Source organism: Lithobates pipiens, unplaced genomic scaffold (genome assembly GCF_037356315.1).
Source record: "Lithobates pipiens isolate NorthernLeopardFrog02 unplaced genomic scaffold, aLitPip1_a1.2 Scaffold_3, whole genome shotgun sequence".
Classification (NCBI taxonomy): Eukaryota; Metazoa; Chordata; class Amphibia; order Anura; family Ranidae; genus Lithobates; species Lithobates pipiens.
Genome location: NW_027507790.1, coordinates 25,936,006 through 25,960,642, shown reverse-complemented (window position 1 = coordinate 25,960,642; position 24,637 = coordinate 25,936,006). Strand labels below are relative to the sequence as shown.

Genomic DNA, 24,637 nt, shown 5'->3' with positions numbered 1-24,637 from the left:
TTACCTCTCTCAGTCTGGCCATTGGATTGGGGATGATAAGAAGAGGTAAAATCCAAGGTAATGTCGAGGGATTTGCAAAAGGCTCTCCAAAAACGAGAAGTAAACTGCACACCCCTGCCCGAAACGACATGAGAAGGAACACCATGAAGGCCGAAAATCTCTCGTACAAAAATGGGATCCAAGGCAGGGGCAGAAGGGAGACCAGGAAGAGGAACAAAATGAGCCATCTTGGAGAACCGATCGATTACTACCCAAATGGCCGTATTATTCTCCGATAGTGGAAGATCAGTGATAAAATCCATGGCGATATGAGACCAGGGCTCCTTAGGAATGGACAAGGGCATGAGAAGACCAGAAGGGGCTTGAGTGGAAGATTTATACTGAGCACAGACATGACAAGCCTTAACGTAGTCTTTAACATCCGAGCGGAGATTAGGCCACCAGTAGTGACGACTGATGAGCAGGAAGGATCGGAGGAACCCAGCATGACCTGCCACCTTGGAATCATGTCCCCAACGAAGGATCTTAGCTCTTAGCTCTGTGGGAACAAAGGTCTTGCCAGGAGGAATTTTTGATTCCAGGGTGGTAGAATGGGCAATAATGCATGAGGTATTAATGATCGGTTCAGGATCAGGGTTGGACTCCTTGTCCAAAGTGTCAAATGACCTAGAAAACGCATCAGCTCGACCGTTGCAGGAACCAGGTTTGTATGTAATCGTGAATTTAAAACTGGAAAAGAAGAGACTCTACCTGGCCTGTCTGGGGTTCAGACGTTTAGAATTCTGTAGGTACTGTAGATTCTTATGATCAGTAAAGATAGTTATGGAGTGAGGGGAACCTACCAAGAGATGACGCCACTCCTCCAATGCCAATTTAATTGCTAGAAGTTCCCGATCACCAATGGCATAATTTCTCTCTGCCTGAGAATTTTTTTTGGAGAAGAACGCATGTGGTTGACGTTTTTTCTCAAAGAACTGAAGAAGCACAGCTCCCACCCCCATCGAAGAAGCGTCTACTTAAATAAAAAATGGGTCCCCAGGATTTGGTCTCCTCAAGAGAGGACCAGAGACAAAGGCCTGTTTCACATCGTGAAAGGCAGAGACAGCCTTGGGAGGCCAGTCTTTGGTATTCGCACACTTCTTGGTCAAATCGATAATAGGCGCGGCAATGGAAGAGTAATTCCTTATGAACTGCCTATAATAATTTGTGAAGCCAAGTAAGTGCTGTGTGGCCTTGAGACTAGCGGGAGGGGGCCAGTTGGTAATAGCTGAGACCTTTCCGGGATCCATGCGAAGACCCACACTAGAAACAAAACATCCCAGAAACAGGACCTTGGAACATTCAAAGGAACATTTCTCCATCTTGGCATAGAGATTATTCTCTCTAAGGCGCTGAAGTACGATGCATACATGGTTTCTGTGAGCAGGCCGATTTTCAGAAAAGATGAGAATATCATCCAGATAGATGACAAACTGGTACAGTAGATCCCTGAATATTTCATTGACAAAGTTCTGGAACACAGCTGGAGCATTACACAAACCAAAAGGCATAACCAGGTATTCGTAATGCCCGTCCATAGTGTTAAACGCGGTCTTCCATTCGTCACCTTTCCGTATTCGAATGAGATTGTATGCACCTCTGAGATCCAACTTAGTGAAAATGGAAGCCCCCTTCAACCTGTCGAATAGCTCAGATATTAGAGGTAAGGGGTATCGGTTTTTAATAGTCACTGCTTTAAGCCTCCATAGTCGATGCAGGGTCTGAGGGTACCATCCTTTTTGGCAACGCAACAGAACCCTGCTCCTGCAGGCGATGAGGATTTCCGGATGAAACCTCTCTCCATATTCTCGGCGACATACTCAGACATGGCCTGGGTCTCTGGAATGGACAGAGGATAGGTACGACCTCTGGGCAGGGTTGCTCCAGGGACAAGGTCAATAGCACAGTCAAAAGATCTGTGGGGAGGAAGCACCTCAGCAGACTTCTTACAGAACACATCCCAGAAATCGCTGTATGCCGCTGGAAGATCAGACGATACGGAAGTGGTAGCAATGGGAAGTTTCCCCTTGGGGGTCACCTTGAGAAGACAGGACGAGAAACACGAAGGACCCCAAGCCAGGATCTGCCCAGAGACCCAGTCCACATGTGGCGAGTGGAGCTGTAGCCAAGGAAGGCCCAATACAATGGGGGTAGAGGCTTTGGGTAGGATGAGGAAGGAGATCCACTTCTGGTGGAGTATCCCTACCGACATCCTAATAGGTAGCGTCTGGAAATGGATAGGGCTCCCTGGGAGCACAGTGCCATCAATTGCCGTGACTACCGGTGGAGTAGCGAGGGGAGAAAGGGTAAGCTTCATAGAAGAAGCAGTTCTCCAGTCCATAAAATTGCCGGCAGCCCCGAAGTCCAGATATGCTAGGACTGATTGGGGAGAAGTGCCTACATGGAGGAACACCAGAAGAAGAAGACGAGAAGGTGATGTTTCTGGGTCCAATACTCCACCTTTCAAATGTATTAGACCCGAGCGTTTCCCGGACTAAGCGAGCAGGAGTCACGAAAATGACCCTTCCCCCCACAATAAAGACACAAGCACAGAGTTCTGCGTCTAGCACGTTCTTCAGGGGTTAGTCTGGTCCGGCCCAGCTGCATGGGTTCCTCAGCAGACAGAGGATGCTCCACAGGGCGACAGGAAAAAAGTTCAGGCTGACTAGGACCTAGGGGGTGCTGGCGTCTTTTTTCTAAGGACCTCTCCTGGAAATGAATGTCAATCTGATTGCATAAGGAAATTACATCGTCCAGACCGGTGGGGATAGCTCTTCCTGCTAATTCATCCTTCACTCGGTCAGAGAGGCAATGTAAAAAGGTTGCGACCAGTGCCTCATTGTTCCAGCTCAATTCAGCTGTGAGGATACGGAACTGAAGTGCATATTGTCCCACTGAACAAGATTCTTGGCGAAGGCGTAAAAGGGCACTAGCCGCAGAAGAAACCCGAGCTGGCTCCTCGAAGATATTACGAAAGAGCTTCAAGAAGTTGGACAGGCTGGAAACCACCGGATCATTTTTCTCCCACAGGGGAGCAGCCCAGGCTAAAGCTTCACCGGAGAGGAGGGAAATGATATAGGCTACCTTTGCCCGATCAGACAGAAAGTTTTGAGGCTGGAGCTCAAAATGAATGGTGCATTGGCTGAGGAAGCCCCTGCGGGCCTTGGAGTCCCCAGAGAAACGGGACAGAGCTGGCAGTAATAATGAATGCGTGGATGCGACTGGTGTGATAGGTGCAGTTGCAGACTGTACTTGAGGCTGCAGGTTCCGGGTTCCCAAGGAAGCCTGTAGCTGCTCGAAGCGGGAAGCCAGATCTTGAAGGAATTGCATCACCTGAGTCTGATTAGATTCCTGAGGCTTAAGTCTCCGAACTATGCCCTGCAAAGGATCGACTGCAGGAAGCTGCACGTCAGCCGGGTCCATGGCTGATCAAACTGGCAGGTCACCTTGAGGACAGATGCACATCGTAGGGATCAGGAGTGCACCGCAAGGTTGTGGACCCTACAGTTGACTGCTGTGGACGGGGGTCAAGGTGATAGGAAGGCAGGGCCGCCAGAACACCAAGATGGATCCCACTGGGGTTAAAGCGCAAGATTCCCTGGGGTGCGGAGTCTAAGAGCCAGCAGGTGTTCACCAGAGCCTCTAGTGGTGAGGATGGACTTGGCTGCAACTGGCTCCAGGTCGCGACCCCCAGGGTCCCCCAGCTCACACCCACAGTAGGCAACAGGAGGATAGGGATGGTGAGGGACACGCCAAAAAGTCAAGGTCATAGGCAAACAGGGATAGTCAAGGACACGCCAAAGTCGGTAATGGAACAACAGCAGAGCACATGGCAGGTAACAGGAAGCTAACACACAAAGGATCAGCAGGGTTGGCCTGCAGTGCACAGGTTAATATAGAGTTCTCTGATAGGAGCTAGGGTGGAACCATGCCAGAGGATGGATTACAAAAGCAGTCAGGTGAGGGTCGGCTGGTCTCTAGAGATGAACACATGGAGACAGGTAAGCAGATGAACTCTATTGCATAACCATGACATTACCTGGATTGATTAAACTGACCTTGGCTTGGACTCTCTACTTCGGCTCTGCTTCCTGATTCTGTACCTCACTGCCAGCACATTGACAAATCTTGCCTGTCCTTGACTACGAACCCGACATGCGTTCCTGCACCTTGCTGCCAGCCAGTTGCCAACTTTTGCCTATTCCTGACATTGCAGTATTCCTACTTACCTGCTTGGATTCCGCTGAACACTTTTGGTAACCAGTCTACACTTCCTCCTCCGTGGGGATTCAGTATCTCCAAGCTTCAGTCTTCAGCCTGCAGGCACCTGCACCCTTTCGCTGGCTCCGTACTCCCTGTCCTCACTACCAGGGGTGTTGAAACTGGAACCGTGCAAGAGCCCACCCTCAGCATTCAGACTCCACTGTAAGGTACGTGACAGGGGGCATTTCTGTGCACTTGCTCCAGAGCCTCTTTCTATGTGTTCATTGACAAACAGAGTGCTGCTTGGACCTGCCCTCCAACTTTCTCTTCACTGGCTGTGATTGACAACAGCAGTAGGAGGGGGGAGCTATGCTCCAAAAGTTTTTTTACCCCAATACAGAGAATGCAATAAGGTAAAAAATCTCCAGCCTTTAGAACCACTTTAAAGCCCAACTCCAGGATGCCTTTAAATGTAACACGGCAGTGGGATTCCCAACACTAATACAAAATACAGAACTTCCCTTATTTCCCACTCCCCTAGCAGTTGGCACTTCCCTCTGCAGTCTGACATTATGGGTTTGTGGGTGGGCCCTCTTTAGCCCTTCTTACAATGCAGGACATCGGAGAGCTGTGACTTGCCAGGTTGCAAAGTGAAGCAGCTTGGGAGGTGGAGGGGCTGCTCACATGAAGAGTAGGCCACTCCTGTAATAATAACCAACTTATTGGATATTTTAGGAATTTCTTTAACATACCCATATGTTGACCCAGTCACAATGGCCACTTTATCTTGCAAGGGTTTTTGATTCTTCGCACTTGCATTTGCTTTGATCAGGTAGTTTTCTTGAGACATTTTCTAACAGCTGTTACAAAATAACTGTAAAAACAAACAGTATCATAACATCAAACTAGCAAAAAAAAAAAGTTTTTCTTTAATTAAAAATGTAGGAACAAACGGGCTTTTTTTTGGTAATCCTATGTTTTTTTTTGCAAAACAATCATACTTAAAAAATTTAAAGAACCTGTAGTCTTACAATTTTTAACATCACCACACTGTCCTTTATTGTCTTCTTAGCAAAAATAGTAATTAATACCAAGTAAACCATAGTTTGTCAATTACATTGTGACATTTACATCACATGAATACCCCGATGCATTTCGACCCTTTTATTCCTGGTCTTCTTCAGGGGGATTTTTTAATTCTAGGACCTCGAGAGGAAGGTATGGGGTGAGGTACCCTTGGTACAGTATTGAGGAATCTCAATAAGTAATCAGCAAGTGTTATATCAATATACAGTGCTACTGTGCAACCTTAGACTGGTCGATAATCAAATGCTGGATTTATATGGACTGATATTGCTTATATATTTAACTCTATAGTATATTTATTGGATTTTTTTTAGATTAAATTGTATTAACATTCATGTAATGAAAGAGAAGACAATGATGTTACCTGATTAGTATAGAGGTGACTGTGCAATATGGTGAAGTAACGTGTGTGAAGATAAATGACTAATGTCATTTAGTCTGGGAATTACAGACCAGTTAGCTTAACATCAATAGTATATAAACTCTTGAAGGGGATGATAAGGGACTATATACAAGATTTTAGTAATGAGAATGGTATCATTAGCGCTAGCAGTAATCAGCATGGATTCATGAAGAATATTTCTTGCCAAACCAATCTATTAACCTATGAGGGGGTGAGTTGCCATCTAGATAAAGGAAGGCCCATGGACATGGTGTATCTGGATTTTGCAAAAGCATTTGACACAGTTCCCCCTAAACGTTTACTGTACAAAATAAGGTCCATTGTCACGGACCAGGGCCGCTGATAGGGCAGTACAGCCAGCCCTGTTGAATCGGGCCCGGCCCCCCCATCAGCTCCACAGGGGGGCCCGGTCAGCTTTACAGTTAATTTCTGCAAATTAAAAACTAGAGCTTTCTAAACCTCAACCCCACTACTACTTGCTTGGAGAAAGGGGGGGGGGGGGGGGGGTTGTAGTTACACTTTGCTGGGCCCCATCTATTCTACAGAGGGGCCCAGAGGGTGAGCGCAGTGCTTGGACTATTTCTCCTTTTTGGGCGCATGTACATAAAGCTTCCCCGCATATTACTCTGCTAGTTAAATAGACCCAGCTGCCACTGCCCACTGCCTTCCGTGGCGGAGTGATAATACAAGGCTCCACTTAGCTCTGCCTCCCGTGCCGATTGCCGAGACTGAGGTGAGGTGATAGGTGGCTCAGTGGATGAGAGGGAGCAAGAACCTGGAGGACAGTGTGGCTGCACCTGCACTGCAGAGTGAGTAGAGAACAGCAGATAGAATCCTCACTGTCTCACGTAAGCTTACACACTGTCACACAGCATAGCAGGTCATGATTATCAGCATTATGATACTCACGCAGGCATCACAGTCAGCATGTGCTCTGTCATGGATCTGTCAGTGTGTCATATTGCTTGGTGCTTACTTTGTTATTGCTGTATGCTATTGTAGGGTTAAAGTTTTAACACACAGTATAGCCATCAGTTAACAAAGTCAGCACCCATGTGACAAGGGCAGAGATCCAAGACAGAGCACATTCTGACTGTGCTACCTCTGTAATTTCCATAATTATGATAATCATAAGACGCTGTGAGATGCTACTTTACACTTTCCTGGGGGGGGGGGGCAGTAAACATGTGCCTCCCAATCACCCCCCTTTAGCCACTTCCTGTCCAGCAATGTACTGATACATTGCTGGATTGGAAGGGTGATATCTTGGTCGAGTGGCTCCAAATCACCTCCCTTTAACCACTTCATGTCCAGCAATGTACTGATACATTGCTGGATTGGAAGAGTGATATTTTGGTCATGGCTGCAGCAATGATCAAGATATTATTTTTTAGCCCCAACAAGTCTGCACAAAGTAAAAGTAATCCTAGTGGCTAAGAAGCCCCTGGATTACTTTTGCAGGCAGTGGAAGAGGGTTTCCCCACCGTTTCTCTCCCGTGCAATCAGGGGTCCCATTAAGGATGTGGGCAGTAACATCCAGTACCTGGGACACAGTGAGAGGAGCTGATGATGTGCTTCCTACTTACATGGTCTCATATAAGCAAGCAATTACTGGCTTAAACAAACATCTGATCAAATCGATTTGTTTGATCAACTGCTTTGGAAGCCAGAGGAGAGATTTGGGGTCTAATAGACCCTAGATCTCTCCAGAAATATGACCTGTCACTGCCCTATGCTATCAGACGGGATGTCGTTGATCCCTTCTGATAGCAATAAAAGAGATACAAAAAGGAAATTAAAGATACAGTGTACATTTGAAAACATTATTAAACTGCCTCTGTCACCCTGTACTCATGCACAATAATGAATATGTGTGCATATGTAAACGGTGACAAATCTGCAGAGGTTGGGTCAGGTGAGGAGCATGGGGTGGGGTTAAAGGGGGCCCCATCGGGTAGGCTGTACGGGGCCCTATGATTTCTAACAGTGGCCCTGCTATGGACCATAGGGTGAGTACATGGATTAAACAACCTGGAGGATGGGGTAAACAGTTCAATCTCTGCATTTGCGGACGATACTAAGCTAACCAGGGCAATAACTTCTCCGCAGGATGTGAAAACTTTGCAAAAAGATCTGAACAAATGAATGGGGTGGGAAACTACATGGCAAATGAGGTTCAATGTAGAAAAATGTAAAATATTGCATTTGGGTGGCAAAAATATCAAGGCAATCTATACACTGTGGGGAGAACCTCTGGGGGAATCTAGAATGGAAAAGGACCTGGGGGTCCTAGTAGATTATAGGCTCAGCAATGGCATACAATGCCAAGCTGCTGCTAACAAATCAAACAGAATAATGGCATGCATTAAAATGGGGATCAGCTCCAGAGATAAAACTATAATTCTCCCATTCTACAAGACTCTGGTCTGGCCTCACCTGGAGTATGCTGTCCAGTTCTGGGCACCAGTCCTCAGGAAGGATGTACTGAAAATGGAGCGAGTACAAAGAAGGGCAACAAAGCTAATAAAGGCTCTGAAGGATATTAGTTATGAGGAAAGGTTGCGAGCACAGAACTTATTCTCTCTAGAGAAGAGACGTGATAAAAGGCATACAAATAATAATGTGAAAAACCAAGGGTGCTAGTGAATGAAAACGTATGTTACAAGACATGTATAAGTGAACCGTTATTACCTTAACTATTAAAAGGAATACAGTGTTGAGGAAACAGGAATGAGATATAAACTGCCAGACAAAGGAAGGTGTATGGCACTGAATAACAAGTGTTGAAAAGTGTTCAGAGTGAGACCATGGGGGTTATTTACGAAAGGCAAATCCACTTTGCACTGCAAGTGCACTTAGAAGTGCAGTCACTCTAAATCTAAGGGGTAGATCTGAAATGAGTGGAAGCTCTGCTGATTTTATCATCCAATCATGTGCAAGTTAAAATGCTGTTTTTTATTTTCCTTGCATGTCCCCCTCGGATCTAAAGCAACTTTACTTTCCAAGTGCACTTGCAAGGCAAAGTGGATTTTCCTTTAGTATATAACCCCCAAGTAGGGATGAGCCGAACACCCCCCAGTTCGGTTCGCACCAGAACTTTAGAATGGACCGCAAATTTGTACGAACTTTAGAACCCCATTGAAGTCTATGGGACTCGAACGTTCGAAATTAAAAGTGCTAATTTTAATGGCCAATATGCAAGATACTGTCCTAAAAAGGGTTTGGGGACCTGGCTCCTGCCCCAGGGGACATGGGGCAATGTCTAAAATGTTTTTAAAAATGGCCGTTTTGGCGGGAGCACTGATTTTAATGACGATTAAAGTGAAAAAAAAAGTGAAATATTCCTTTAAATATAGTATGCCTGTGAAGTGCCACGTGTTTCCCGTGTTTAGAACAGTCCCTGCACAAAATGACATTTAACGTACCGTATATACTCGAGTATAAGCCAAGATTTTCAGCCTCTTTTTTGAGGCTGAAAGTGCCCCCCTTGGCTTATACTCGAGTCATCGCTGTCTGCCTGCTCGATCAGCGTGTCGAGCAGACAGACAGCGGCCATTCTATAATTCAAAAGCCGCGCCTCCGGCTCCGCCTTCGCCTGTGATAGGCGGAACACTGAATTTCCCAGCAGCCTGTGTTCCGCCTATCACGGACATCGTCTCATCCTCGTACTACGGACGAGGATGAGACGATGTCCGTGATAGGCGGAACACAGGCTGCTGGGAAATTCAGTGTTCCGCCTATCACAGGCGAAGGCGGAGGCGCGGCTTTTGAATTTTACAATGGCCGCCGAGGCGCCGACGAAGAGCGGCGATCCTGGCAAGGCACGGGACGGAGGCAAGGCACGGCACGGCACGGGACGGGACGGAGGCAAGGCACGACACGACACGGGACGGAGGCAAGGCACGGCACGGGACGGAGGCAAGGAGGCAAGGCACGGGACGGAGGCTCGGGACACAGGTAGGCTGGACACACACACACACACACACACACACACACAGGGATGGATGGATGGATGGATGGAGACACACACACACAGGGATGGATGGATGGATGGAGACACACACAGGGATGGATGGATGGATGGACACACACACACACAGGGATGGATGGATGGATGGATGGACACACACACACACAGGGATGGATGGATGGATGGACACACACACACACAGGGATGGATGGATGGATGGATGGACACACACACACACAGGGATGGATGGATGGATGGACACACACACACACAGGGATGGATGGACGGACACACAGGTATGGACGGACACACAGGGATGGACGGACACACAGGGATGGACGGACACACACACAGGGATGGACAGGCATGTCTCACCCTCGGCTTATACACGAGTCAATAAGTTTGCCAGTTTTTTTGGGGGTAAATTGGGGGCCTCGGCTTATATTCGGGTCGGCCTATACTCGAGTATATACGGTAAATAACGTCATTTAAAACTGCTTGCGGTTTTAAGGTTATATCTGGTTCCTGCAATATGGTTGAAAATCATTGAGAAAAATGGCATGGGTAGCCCTCCCTGCCCATTAACAGCCCCTTTGGGTCTTGTACTGATATTAAGGGGAACCCTGTACCCATACTAAAAAAGGGGAATACGTGTGGCCTCCCAGGCCCTATATACTTAGAACAGCAGTATACAGGCGGTACAAACAAGACAGGGACTGTGTAGGTTTGTTGTGTTAAGTAGAACCTGTTTGTAATTTTGAACGGGTACATTTTTAAAGTGTAGCTCCACTCAAAAAATCTATTTTTAAGCTTTTTGGAAAACATAGGGAAGGGTTATCACCCCTGTATAATTTGTTTTGCCGTCCGTCTTTTTTCATCTCACTTGCTGTTGTCTCCTTCCGTTTGCAAGTAGGAGATGTTTGTAAGTTGGATGTTTGAAACAGTGGTTGTTGAACAGTGGTAGAAAAATTGGGCCTTTGGTGGTTGTGGTGCTGCTGCTGGTGCCACAACACTATAAGTCCTCACAGTTACTCTCGGTGGGCACAGGAACGGGCCCTGCTGTGAAATATTATATCAAGAATTGTAATTACATGCCCCTGTTAAACAGGGGCTGAAAAATTGGGCCTTAGGCACTGGTGCCACGACACTGCAACCTCTCCCATATACTCTAGTTGTGGTGCAGGAATGAGCCCTGCTGCAAAGCATTGCATCAAAAATTGTAATTAAATGCCCCTGTTAAACATATCAGCGGAGGAGGAAGAGGATAGACAACATAACAGGACAGTCACTCAGCATCAGCATAGGCAGTCTTGAAGGGATGTGATATTTAAAAAAAAATATTCGGTTACATCAGCTTCAGGTGCTTGGTAGCTGTGGGTGATCCAAGACTGATTCATCTTGATGAAGGTCAGTCGATCAACTGAGTCGGTGGACAGGTGCACCCTGTGATCGGTAACAAAGCCACCAGCAGCACTGAAGGTGCGTTCCGAAAGAACGCTGGATGCAGGACAGGCCAGTAGCTCAATTGCATACTGTGCAAGCTCTGGCCAGTGATCCATCCTCAAGATCCAGTAAGCCAGAGGATATTCGGTGGGGAAGGTGTCCAAGTCTGACCTTGCCCCTAGGTATTCCTGCACCATGTAAATCAGACGCTGGTGATGGTTGCTGGAACCGATCATACCTTGGGGCTGCGGACTAAAAAATTGTCTGAACGCATCGGTCAGACGGCCACCTTCTCCACCGCTCCTTCTGACCGATGCCTCAGCAACACATTGTCCAGGACCAAAAGTTTGTAACCTCCCAGTCTCTGCAAGGCCTCCCGGAGATGTCTCATCCTCTGCTCCCTCTCTGACGGCAAGATAAGGTCGGCAACCTTACCCTTGTACCGTGGATCAAGGAGAGTGGCCAGCCAGTAATGGTCCCTCTCCTTGATCCGAAGAATACGAGGATCCTTCCGCAGGCTTTGCAGGATCAGGGAGGCCATGCAGCGTAGGTTAGCTGAGGCATTCAGTCCGGAGTCCTCTGGGTCACTAAGGACAACATGATCTGCAGCTACCTCCTCCCAGCCACGTACAAGTCCACGGGTTTCTTGGGACTGTAAATCATCCCTACAAGACTGCTGCTGCTGCTGAGTGCCAGCCTCCACCTCCATGCTGACACAATCATCCTCCTCCTCCTCCTCCTCCTCCTGTGTGATGGGTGGGACAGCAGGATAAAGGGGGCCTTGAGAGGCAAGGAAGTCCTCCTCTTCCTGCCTCTGTTCTGCCTCAAGTGCCCTGTCCATTATTCCACGCAGCGTATGCTCCAAGAGGTGGACAAGAGGTACAGTGTCACTGATGCATGCACTGTCACTGCTCACCATCCTTGCGGCCTCCTCAAACGGTGACAGGACAGTGGATGCATCCCTGATCATGCCCCACTGGCGTGGTGACTAAAAACCGAGCTCCCCTGACCCTGCCCTGGTGCCATAGTTGCACAGGTACTCATTGATGGCCCTCTGCTGTGTGTGCAGCCGCTGCAGCATGGCCAACGTTTAGTTCCACCTGGGCATGTCACATATAAGACGGTTCTTGGGCAGGTTCAACTCCTTTTGGCGCTCAGCCATCCGAGCACAGGCATTAAATGATCCGCGGAAATGCACACAGACTTTCCTGGCCTGCTTCAGGACATCCTGTAAGCCGCGGTACCTGCCCAAGAACCGCTGCACCACCAGGTTAAGGACGTGAGCCACACAGGGCACATGGGTCAGTTGTCCTTGTCGGAGGGCGGAGAGGAGGTTGGTGCCATTGTCGCAAACCACCATTCCTGGCTTAAGCTGGCGTGGCGTTCAAACAACTCTCGGCCTGCCCCTGCAGAGCTGACAAAACATCCGCCCCAGTGTGACTCCTGTCCCCCAAACAAACCAGCGCAAGCACGGCATGGCATCGTTTTGCCTGCGCACTTGCGTAGCCCCTGGAATGCCTACGGAGCACCGCTGGTTCTGAGGACAGAGCACTGGAAGAGGCCATGGAGGAAGAAGAAGAGGAGGGGGTGGAGGAGAGAGGTGTGTCACAACCAATAGTAGCATTTTGGAGGCGTGGTGGCGGAACAACCTCCAACACTACTGCACCTTGTCCTGCATCCTTCCCAGCTGCCAGAAGAGTGACCCAATGGGCCGTGAAAGTAAGGTAACGTCCCTGTCCATGCCTGCTGGACCATGAGTCAGCGGTAATATGCACCTTACCGCTGACCGCCCTGTCCAGCGAGGCAAGGACATTGCCTTCCACATGCCGGTAGAGAGCCGGAATAGCCTTCCGTGAGAAAAAGTGGTGTTTGGGGACCTGCCACTGAGGAACCGCACATTGTACAAACTCACGGAAGTGGGCCAAGTCTACCAACTGAAAAGGCAGCAGTTGAAGTGCTAGCAATTTAGCCAAGCTAGTATTCAACCGCTGGGCATGTGGATGGCTGGGAGTGAACTTCTTTCGCCGGTCCAGAAGCTGGGGCAGGGACATTTGCCTGCTATAATCGGACGTGGGTGTACTGCTAGCAGAGTGCCCGGAAGCACTTGGCTGTGACACACCTAATTCTACACCTTCATTCCTCTCAGAGCAGGTTTCAGAGAGGACTAAAGGTCTAGTGGGGTTGGAGATCCCAGCTGATGAGGAGCAAGGAGAGGTCCGCTTTGTTCTTTGGTGTGGGTCTTTGAGGTACGCTTGCCAATGAGCTGCATGGCAGGTCAACATATGTCTGGTCAAGCATGTGGTGCCCAAGCGGCTGATGTTTTGGCCACGCGAGATACACTTGAGACATATGTTGCAAATAGCAGGGGTGCGATCTGATGCACTCGTCTCAAAAAAGGCCCACACCAAAGAACTTTTAGAATAACGCGCAAAGGCAGCGCCCTGCACAGGCGGAGCTCTGCGGTGTGATTCAGTCGGTGTGCTGCCCCTAAGCTGGCACCCGGAGGGCATCCTGCCTCGTTGGACATGTGCCTCCTCCTCCTCTCTCCTACCAGGCACCCACATTGAGTCAGTACCCTCATCATCCCCTCCCTCTTCATCGCTGTAGCAAACCTGGCAGTATGCTGCAGCTTGTGGAACACGACTGCCAGATTGCTGTCCTTCTAGAGCATCCCCTCTCTCTGCATTCACGCTACTGCCTTCCTCTAGCTGAGTATCATCATCAGAGCCTACAAAACACTGGGCATCCCCCTGGAGCATGTACCCAACACTGTGCTCAAAGAGTTAAGGAGACTCCTCAGGAGGACGTGGTGGGTCTAGGGAAGGAGTCACTGATGATTATATTGAGAGGAGGGAAGACGATGCATTGGCAGCTGCTTTGCTAGTACCTTGAGCCTGGGTGAGAGAGGATGAGGAGGATGAAGAGGGCTTGGTCATCCACTCTACCAAGTCGTTGGCATGTTGCGGCTCAACATGTCCAGCTGCCGAAAAGAAGGACAAGTGTATCCCATGGCCACGTGCTGATGATGACGATGCACCGCGTCCACGATTAGCACTGTTGTCTCTAGACACAGAGCCTGCTTGCCCTCTTTTATCGGCTCATGCCTGTCTGCCTCTCCTTGCTGGCCTTCCAGACATGGTAATGGCCTGAAGGGAGTTGGGAAAACCAGCAATTGGGTAGTGTATTTTGTGCTGGAGGCACGCACAACACCCACTAACTCCTGCAGATGGCAGATGGCTCAATTAGAGAAGAGCTATGTAGGTGGATATAACGGTGTATACTGGGTTCAGGGCACGCAGACAGCACGCACAATCTCCTACAACTGACTGCAAGCTCTATTTAAAACGAGCAAGATAGCTAGCTACGTAGGTGGATATAACGGTGTATACTGCGGTCAGGGCATGCACAATCTCCTACAACTGACTGCAAGCTCTATTAAAAAAAGAGAAATATAGCTAGCTATATAGGTGGATATAGCGGTGTATACTGCGGTCAGGGCACGCAGACAACAACCACTACAGAAGAGCAAGAATGAAAAATCGGCTGGTAACGATCGGTGTATACTGTGTTGAAGGTACACAGAACACCCACTAACTCCTACAGACGCCAACACACTACACAAGGCCGCCGCGCTGGCAGCCTTATATAGTGTGGGGCGTGTACTACACAGCCTGAGCATCCTGCCTGTGGCCAATCATGGCTCTCCTCGCTATCGGCGCTGTGATTGGCCAAGCGGGGTCACAGTGCATGCTTGGCCAATCATGAGCCCGCAATGCACTGCGATGGCGCAGTGCATTGTGGGCCGGGAGCGCCACACGAATTTGGCACGAACGGCACGAACGGCCCACAACGTTCGGAATTCGCAGAACGGGCGAACAGCCGATGTTCGACTCGAACGTATGTTCGACTCGAACACGAAGCTCATCCCTATCCAGCAACCATCGCCAGCATCTGATTTACTTGGTGCAGGAATACCTAGGGGCAAGGTCAGAGTTGGACACCTTTCCCACTGAAAATCCTCTGGCTTACTGGGTCTTGAGGATGGATCACTGGCCAGAGCTTGCACAGTATGCAATTGAACTACTGGCCTGTCCTGCATCCAGCGTTCTTTCGGAATGCACCTTCAGTGCTGCTAGTGGCTTTGTAACCGATCACAGGGGGCGCCTGTCCACTGACCACTGTTGATCGACTGACCTTCATAAAGATGAACCAGTCTTGGATCACCACCAGCTACCAAGCACCTGAAGCTGATGTAACCAAATATTTTTTTTTTAAATGTCATATCCCTTCAAGACTGCCTATGCTGAGTGACTGTCCTGTTATGTTGACCGACTATCCTCTTCCTCAATGATCCCGCTGATATCTTGGAAGAACATTTTTGGTTCTGGGTGATGCCACCAGCCCAATTTTTCAGCCCCTGTTTAACAGGGGCATGTAATTACAATTTTTGATGCAATGCTTTGCAGCAGGGCTTATTCCTGCACTCCAACTAGAGTATCTGGGAGAGATTGCAGTGTCGTGCACCAGCAAGCAGTGCCTAAGGTCCAATTTTTCAGCCTCTGTTTAACAGGGGCATGTAATTACAATTCTTGATATAATTGTTACAGCGGGGCCCTTGCGCCCACCGAGAGTAACTGTGAGGACTTACAGTGTTGTGGCACCAGCACCACAACCACCAAAGGCCCAATTTTTCTACTACTGTTCAACAATGGCATGCAATTATAATTCTTGATATAATCTTTCAGAGCAGGGCGCTCCAGCGCCCACCAAGGGTCACTTTGAGGGCTTACAGTGTTGTGACAACACCAACACCTTAGGCCCCCATTTCTGCAGAGCATATAGGGCAGGCCCCTACTTTCAAACATCCAACTTACAAACCTCTCCTACTTGCAAACGGAAGGAGACAACAGGAAGTGAGATGAAAAAATGCGGACGGCAAAAAAATTATACAGGGGTGATAACCCTCCCCATGTTTTCCAAAAAGCTTAAAAATAGATTTTTTTGACTGGAGCTACACTTTCAAAATGTACCAGTTCCAAATTATAAACAAATTCTACTTAACACAACAAACCTACACAGTCCCTGTCTTGTTTGCACCGCCTGTGTACTGCTGTTCCAAGTATATAGGACCTGGGGGCCCACGACTTTCCTTTTTTTTATTTGGGTACGGGGTTCCCCTTAATATCCGTACAAAACTCAAAGGGGCTGGTAATGGGCAGGGGGGCTACCCATGCCATTTTTCTCAATGATTTTCATCCATATTGCAGGAACCAGACATTTCATTAAAACCGCAAGCAGTTTTAAATGACTTTTTTTCCGTTAAATGTCATTTTGTGCAGGGACTGTTCTAAACACGGGAAACACATGCCACTTCACAGGCCCACTATACACACCCCCCCAGGCATGATATTTAAAGGAATATTTCACTGTTTTTTCACTTTAATCGTCATTAAATATGTGCTCCCGAAAAAATGGCAGTTTTTAAAAACAATTTTGGCATTGACCCATGTCCCCTGGGGAAGGAGCCAGGTCCCCAAACCCTTTTTAGGACAATATCTTGCATATTAGCCATTAAAATTAGCACTTTTTATTTCGAACGTTCGAGTTCCATAGACTTCAATGGGATTCTAAAGTTCGCACAAATTTTCGGTCCGTTTTAAAGTTCTGGTGCTAGCTCATCCCTAGTAAACACTATAACTTTTGTGCAAACCAATCAATAAACGCTTAGTGTGATTTTTTTTACCAAAAATCTGTAGAAAAATACGTATCTCCCCTAAAGTGAGGAAAAAAAAAAGTTTTTTTATTTTTGGGTAATATTTATTATAGCAAAATGTAAAAAATAATGAGTTTTTTTTCAAAATTGTCTCTCTTTTTTGTTTATAATGCAAAACATAAAAACAGCAGGGGTGATCAAATACCACCGAAAGAAATCTCTATTTGTGGGGAAAAAAGGATGCCAATTTTGTTTGGGAGCGACGTCGCACAACTGCGCAATTGTCAGTTAAAGCGAAGCAGTGCCGAATCGCAAAAAGTGCAGGAAGGGGGTAAATTCTTCCGTGGCTGAAGTGGTTAAGCAATGCTCAATTAGTACTAAGGCACCCAAAGTGTGGCAAGAAAATATCCCCCACACCATTACACCACCACCACCACCACCAGCCTGAACTGTTGATCCAAGGCAGGATGAATACATGCTTTCATGTTGTTTACGCCAAATTCTGACTCTACCATCTGAATGTCGCAGCTGAAAACAAGACTCATCAGACCAGGCAATATTTTTCCATTCTTCTATTGTCCAATATTGATGAGCCTGTGAAAATTGTAGCCTCAGTTTCCTGTTTTTAGTTGACAGTGAAACCCGTTGTGGTCGTCGGCTACTGTAGTCCATCTGTTTCAAGGTTCAACGTGTTGTGCATTCAGAGATGGTATTCTGCATACCTTGCTTGTAACAAGTGGTTATTTGAGTTACTGTTGCTTTTCTATCATCTCAAACAAGTCTGCCCATTCTCCTCTGACCTCTGACATGAACAAGGCATTTTTGTCCACACAAATGCCTCTCACTAGATTTATTTTTATTTTTGGACCATTCTTTGTAAACCCTAGGAGGTGGTTGTGCATTAAAATCCCAGTAGATCAGCAGTTTTTGATATACTGAGACCAGCCCATCTGGCACCAACAACCATGTTCAAACTGACTTAAATCCCCTTTCTTCCCCATTCTGATACTCGGTTTGAACTTAAAAAACCTAATAAAGTGGCCGGTGAGTGTAGAACACCATGATCCAGGAGAATAATGAACATTGGATGGAAGTAAAAGAAGGCATAATGTTATAAAATCATATCTAATGGGATTTAGTGCACAAGACAGTATGGACCTCTATATCTCATTAGGTCACAACATTCCTCTTCCAGATGTATTTGGCATAGGTCACCATCAAGGTCCAGCATTCATAGTAGAACCTATGAATCATTTACGCACCCACTGCTATGTCAGCCGCTCCAAGAAGGGAGCCTGCTGGGGATGCGGGACTCCTTGTATTCCACCTTAAAGAGTGGAGTACAAGCCACGCGCAAAGTTCTACAACCATTGCGGCATGTTCTCCCATTAGGATGACCAAGAAGAACTGGAACTGTCCCAACCTAGCCATACATCTATGAAGACCTCAGAGTAGGTATTCGTGAAGTTGGTTCAGGGCTGCACTCAGTCATATCAAGGTCGAACTGCAAAGTTGCACTCTAAATCATGTGACTTTGGGGTCACAATAGTGGCGTAGCCTCAGAGAGCATGTTCTATTTTCCTATTCCGAATGGAACTAGGGAATATCATTTTGGATGAGTGGAGCAAGGTTGTGAGATATACCTCCCTTCTGAGCAAACATGCAGTTTTTTTCTTGGAAGATCCAGTGAATAGCCCGAAAGTCGGCCTAGGCTCTTGTGGCCATGTTTAAAAGGATGAAAATGTGGATGATGCAGTATTCAAGAGCATTTTCAGAAATTCTGTAGTTCAGGAGCTGGTGTCGGTTTTCATAGTGAGGCTCCAATTGACATCATCTGCATAGTGGTGTGGGTCAGGCTCTCGTCAGTTACGGCAAATGAGTGCTATGGCTGGGGCCTGGGCTTGCTAATCCCGCCTCTAACGGGCGTAATATAGCATTCTCTTTGAGGGAGCTTAATCTTTGGCAAGCTGGATAGCACTGCAACCCAGGCCACAGTTGGAAAGTTAGGGTCCTGCCTCAGAACCGGCGCTTAATAGGCCGAAAGATGACAGTCTAGAGAAAAGTTTGAAGCATGCGAGGGTCACACGTTTTTACAGACCAGGTCAGGATTTTAGGAAGAGATGGTGTGGAGACTAGATTTCCCCTCAGTAGTATGCTAAAAGCTTGATCTTGGGTATACAAGAAGTTACTGAGTTTGGGCCTCAGACTATTGGATCGTCAAAATGATCTTTTGAGAAATGCATGGTCCATCAGAAGCCCTCATCTCGGATTCTTTTCAATAGATTTTTGTCCTTGCGCACGTGGGACAATTTTCAGCAAAGGAGAAGTTCAAGGTGGAAATATTGTCCCCGATTCGTAGGGGGTCCAGCCAGGTGACTGGCTTGTTTCCAATAGACCTAAGATGCTTACCTTCATGTGCCCATTGTAGAAGACTTCTGCAAGCTCCTTCGGTTCACTGTTGGTCAAGACCATCTCCAGCTCTAGCCATTTGGGCTTTCAATATCACACTGTTTATTTTCAGGGTCTTATTGTTTGTTATGGTCTTTATCAAAACAAGGACCATACGCCTGCATATTTACATGGATGTCCTTCTCCTACTGTCCCAAAACAAAAGGACGGCTGCTGGAGCCCAGAGCTCAGGTCTTTCAATGCTCCTCAAATTCGTATGGCAGCTGAATCTGAAAAAGAGTCACCTGGAGCTCACTCAGTCTCCTGTGTGCCTCGAGGCTCAGTTCAATATAATCAAGAGGACCATTGCTTTGAATCTGGATCCCGATGTTTTGGAACAGAATACGCCTGGCCCTGTCTTCTACCCACCTGTGAGCCTTCCAGTGTCTAAAATTATTGGCACTATGGTGTCTACACTTCTGAGGGTCAAGTGGAAGGTGGAGAAGGCGGTCCTTCCATAAGGGGTTTCTCCAGCAGTGGGAGCCAGGAAGCAGAATTAAGGTCATCTACATAACCTCAGTCATGGGAGAGAGTCCCCTGCTGGCTACAATGGAGAAACTGGCTCATCTGCTATTCCATTACCCAAATCCTGGTTCACAATCCCATCCGATGCTAACAATACGGAATAGGGGGTCTTGCTGCCTGTCAGGGATAGCTCAAGGCAGGGGTGCTGTCGATTTCTCAGATTGTGTTGAACATTCTGAAACTACAGGCGGCCTTCTGCACCTTACAGGCCTTTCACAAGGTCAACAAAAAAGGTCAACGCAGATTTGCATTACATTAGAGGGGGCAGGGTCACCCGCACGTCACTGGGGAAGCCTGGCTTTCCCCTTGCGTCAGAGGGGGTGGGGTCAGGTGACGGGTGGCCTCACCTTCCTCAGCTAAGTGTCAGGCTTCCAGGATTCCCGCAGTGTTTCCAGTGGAGACAGGATGGATGCGCTGCGCTGGAGGGAGAGATCACCCATCGCTGGACCCCGGAAAGATGATCATCCATCGCTGGATAGCAAGAGTGGATTACCACCGCTGGAATCTTTTTATTTTTAATAAAGGACTTTTCCCAATGGTGTGTGTGTGTGTGTGTGTTTTTTTAACATTCTTTTACACTTTCTTTGTGAAATGGTACCCTTACTATTTCAAACGGGGGATTGGGATCTGGGGGTCCCTTTGTTAAAGGGGGCTTCCAGATTCTGATAAGCCCCCCACCCGCAGACCCCCACAACCACCGGCCAGGGTTGTGGGGATGAGGCCCTTATCTCCATCAACATGGTGGGGACATGGTGCTTTGAGGGGTCACAGACCCCCTCTTTTCCTGTAGACTGCCAGGTTGCGTGCTCGGATAAAGGGTCTGGTATGGATTTTTGGAGGGAACTCCACAGCATTTTTTCTTTAATTTGATGCAGAGTTCCCCTTAAAATCCATACCAGACCTGAAGGGTCTGGTATGGATATTTGGGGGGGAAACCCACGTCTTTTTTTTTTTTTTTTTATCAATGACTGTTCTCTGTATTACGGGGAGCCAACAATTCATTATAGCCGCGGGTGCTTTTACATTACTTTTTTCCTGCAGAAATGACACTTTGTGCAGGGACAGTTCTAAGCACGGGAACCATGCGTCCCTTTACAGGCATAGTATGCACACCCCCCAGGTACGATATTTAAAGGAATATTACACTTTTATTGTTTCACTTTAAGCATTTTTAAAATCACTGCTCCCGAAAAAAAAGTCAGTTTTTAAAACTTTTTTTTACATTGATACATGTCCCCTGGGGCAGGACCCAGGTCCCCAAACGCTTTTTATGACAATACCATGCATGTAAGCCTTTAAAATGAGCACTTCACATATTTCTCCCATAGACTTATACAGGGTGTTCCGCGGCTTTTTGAATTTGCCGTGAACACCCCAAATTGTTTGCTGTTCGGCAAACAGCCAATGTTCAAGTCGAACATGAGTTCATCCCTATTCTCTACTATAGGAAGCGGAGCTAATTATGTCTTAGGCTCAGAAGAATCAAGCCTACATCTCAGTGGCTTATGCTCCCAGATTTAAAAATATTCCTTAAGATTCTTTCCAGAGTCCAATTGGACAACAACAAATGGTTTCTACAGTAGGTGCCACCGATATTGTTTCCCGACGCGCTGGTTCCCGGCAACAGGCTTCTCTAAGCAGCGCGATCCCATCGCGCTGGTTCTCACGCTGGTTGCAATAAAAAAAGGTCACATTTTCCTATAGCAGCGAGCATGAAAAATAAGCGACAATGTCGCCTCTAATAAGACATGCATGCCTTCAGGGGCATACCAGGCCCTTAGGTCTGGTAGGGATTTTAAGAGGAACCCCCTACGCAGAAAAACTGGCGTGGTGGTCCCCCCAAAAGCCATACCAGACCCTTATCCGAGCACACAGCCCGGCCGCTTAGGAAAGGGGTGGGGATGAGCGAGAACCCCCCCCCCCCGAGCCGCACCAGGCCACATGCCCTCAACATGGGGGGTGGGTGCTTTCGGGAAGGGAGGCACCCTGCAGCCCCCCCACCCCAAAACACCTTGTCCCCATGTTGATGAGGACAAGGGCCTCTTCCCGACAACCCTGGCCGTTGGTTGTCAGAGTCTGTGGGCAGAGGGCTTATCAGAATCCGGGAGCCCCCTTTAATAAGGGGGCCCCCAGATCCCGGCCCCCCACCCTATGTGAATGAGTATACCCATTCACCTGGGGAAAAAAATGTTAATCAAAATAACACACAACACAGGTTTTCAAAGTAATTTAATAGTCAGCTCCGGGGTCTTCTCGCCAGGCTCCACTGCTATCTTCTGCTCTTTTACCACTCTTTTGTTAGCGAAGAAGAGGCTCCTCCGCTATCTTCTTCCATATCTTTTACTAGTGGAGGAGCCCAGTCTCCTCCTTTCCCTCTTATGTTGACACAACGCTCTATCTCCCCCTGTAATGCCTTGTGAGTGCTGCACGATCACTTATATAGGCATGAGGCGTGGTCACCAGGTGATGTCGCACGGTATCCCCACCCCTTATGACGTCTCAGGTCACGGGGCATGCTGGGACTGACGTCATAAGGGGCAGGGCCACACTGTGACCTCACCAGGTGACCCCGCCCCTTGTCCATATAAGTGATCGCACAGCGCTCACACGGCATTACAGGGGGAGAGAGAGCGTTGTGTCAACATAAGAGGGAAAGGAGGAGACTGGGCTCCTCCACTAGTAAAAGATATGGAAGAAGATAGCGGGAGAGAGCGTTGTGTCAACATCGGAAGAAGAGAGAAGAGGGAAGAAGGACAGAGGAGACCAGGCTCCTCTGCTAGTTAAGGAGCTGGAAGAAGATAGCGGAGGAGTCAAGAAGAACCGGAGAGCGGGAGAAGATGCCGGAGAGCATGGAGGAGTCAGAAGAAGACCCCAGGACGACGACGAAGGAGAAAGCCGGGCTCCTCTGCTAGCAAAAGAGCGGTAAAAGAGCAGAAGAGCCTGGCAAGATGACCCCAGAAGCCGGAAGAAGACCCCCGGAGCTGCCTAATAAATTACTTTGAAAACCTGTGTTGTGTGTTTTTTTATTAACACTTTTTTTCTCCAGGTGAATGGGTAGGGGTACCATGTACCCCATACTCATTCACATAGGGTGGGGGGCCAGGATCTGGGGGCCCCCTTATTAAAGGGGGCTCCCAGATTCCGATAAGCCCCCGACAACCAACGGCCAGGGTTGTCGGGAAGAGGCCCTTGTCCTCATCAACATGGGGACAAGGTGCTTTTGGGGTGGGGGGGCCTACCAGACCTAAAGGCCTAGTATGTCTCTGGAGGGGGAACCCATGCCGTTTTTTTTATTTAAAATTTGGCGTGGAGTTCTCCCTTAAGATTTATACCAAATACAGTGCCCGGTATTGGCTGGAATCCAATTCGGATCCCCGCACCAGTGTAAACCCGGCCTCAATGTCAGCAATGCTTGTTGCTCATCGGAAAGGGAAAAGCAACATTTTTCCTTTCCCGATGCAAGCCGGCTCAGCACTGGCTCTCAGGATGGGGCTCGCAGGGTGTCAATCTCGCCGATAAAAGCGGCGAGATTGACATAATATCGTGGACACCTACTGTCCATGCTGAGCTTTTCAGGCACAGGTGCCCTGATGGACCATTGGAAATGCTGTAGAACCTGGGCATTGCTTTCAGTCCTGGTCAACCTCGGGTTTCTACAAACAAAGGTTGTGGAGGTAGTGGCAGTGATGCCTTATTGGGCAATGGTTTTCCTTGCTAGCACAGTTCAGCTTCCAGAACAATGCACCTTCTACTCAGGCCAGTGCATCTTCTCCTCAGACTAGACCTTATGTCATTGGGTGCAATTCTACATCCATGTCCAGCACAGTTGCGTCTGAATAATCTCCGCCCTCTTGAATACTAGAAGTATGAATGCAAACAAAGTTATGAGAGAATCTGGTCAAAGTTTATTCAAATACATGTCCGCTGCTGACAGATCATGTAGTGATCTAAAAGTTCAAAATATTCTAGGCTTCCTCTAGTTGGATCTGTGTCAGAAACCATGAATCAGACTGAGACAGAATTACAATTAAATCACACTTGTTTATTAATAAAAATAAAAAGGTAAATAGAAAAAGTGTAGTCAAGCATAGCCAGAGTCCAGTAACCAGATCGAGTAGTCAGCCAGTCCAAAGTTCAATAACCAGATCGGGTAACCAGCCAGGCGTGAAGTCAGGGATCCAAGTAGAGCAACTGCAAACAGGATAAGGAGCCAGGAGGGATGTCAGCAAGCCAGTCTTGAAACAAACTGCAGGAGATGGTTCCTTTTGATGTGACCAACGCGAAGGCAGAAGTGAAGTGAGCTGGAAGGCTTTAAGTAGGTAGGTCAGACAAACATTATCGGTAACAACTGGTAACTGTGGACTAGGGATGAGCCGAACACCCCCCGGTTCGGTTCGCACCAGCACTTGCGAACGACCCCCGCGTTCGGTACGAACGTTAGAACCCCATTGAAGTCTATGGCACCCGAACGTTCGAATTGGAAAGTGCTAATTTTAACGGCTAATATGCAAGATAGTGTCCTAAAAAGGGTTTGGGGACCTGCCTCCTGCCTCAGGGGACATGGGTCACTGCAAAAAAAAGTTTTAAAAACTGTCGTTTTGGCGGGAGCACTGATTTTAATGACGATTAAAGTGAAAAAAAAAAGTGAAATATTCCTTTAAATATGGTGCCTGGGGGGTGTCTGTAGTATGCCTGTGAAGTGCCACGTGTTTCCCGTGTTTAGAACAGTCCCTGCACAAAATGACATTAAACGGAAATAACACCATTTAAAACTGCTTGCGGTTTTAATGTTATATCTGGTTCCTGC

The 24,637-nt window shown here is 47.8% G+C and overlaps 1 protein-coding gene across 2 annotated transcripts in view; it reads right to left on the bottom strand.

Annotated features, from left to right (window-relative positions):
- Nucleotides 1-24,637, bottom strand: part of LOC143940234 (dehydrogenase/reductase SDR family member 4-like) — a 205,517-nt gene that overhangs the window by 91,582 nt on the left and 89,298 nt on the right. For both annotated transcript variants that reach the window (XM_077461406.1, XM_077461405.1), the window contains exon 2: nucleotides 4,995-5,116. In XM_077461406.1, the coding sequence (XP_077317532.1) occupies nucleotides 4,995-5,092 (98 nt within the window). In that variant the 5' untranslated portion in view covers nucleotides 5,093-5,116. The remainder of the gene's footprint in view (nucleotides 1-4,994; nucleotides 5,117-24,637) is intronic.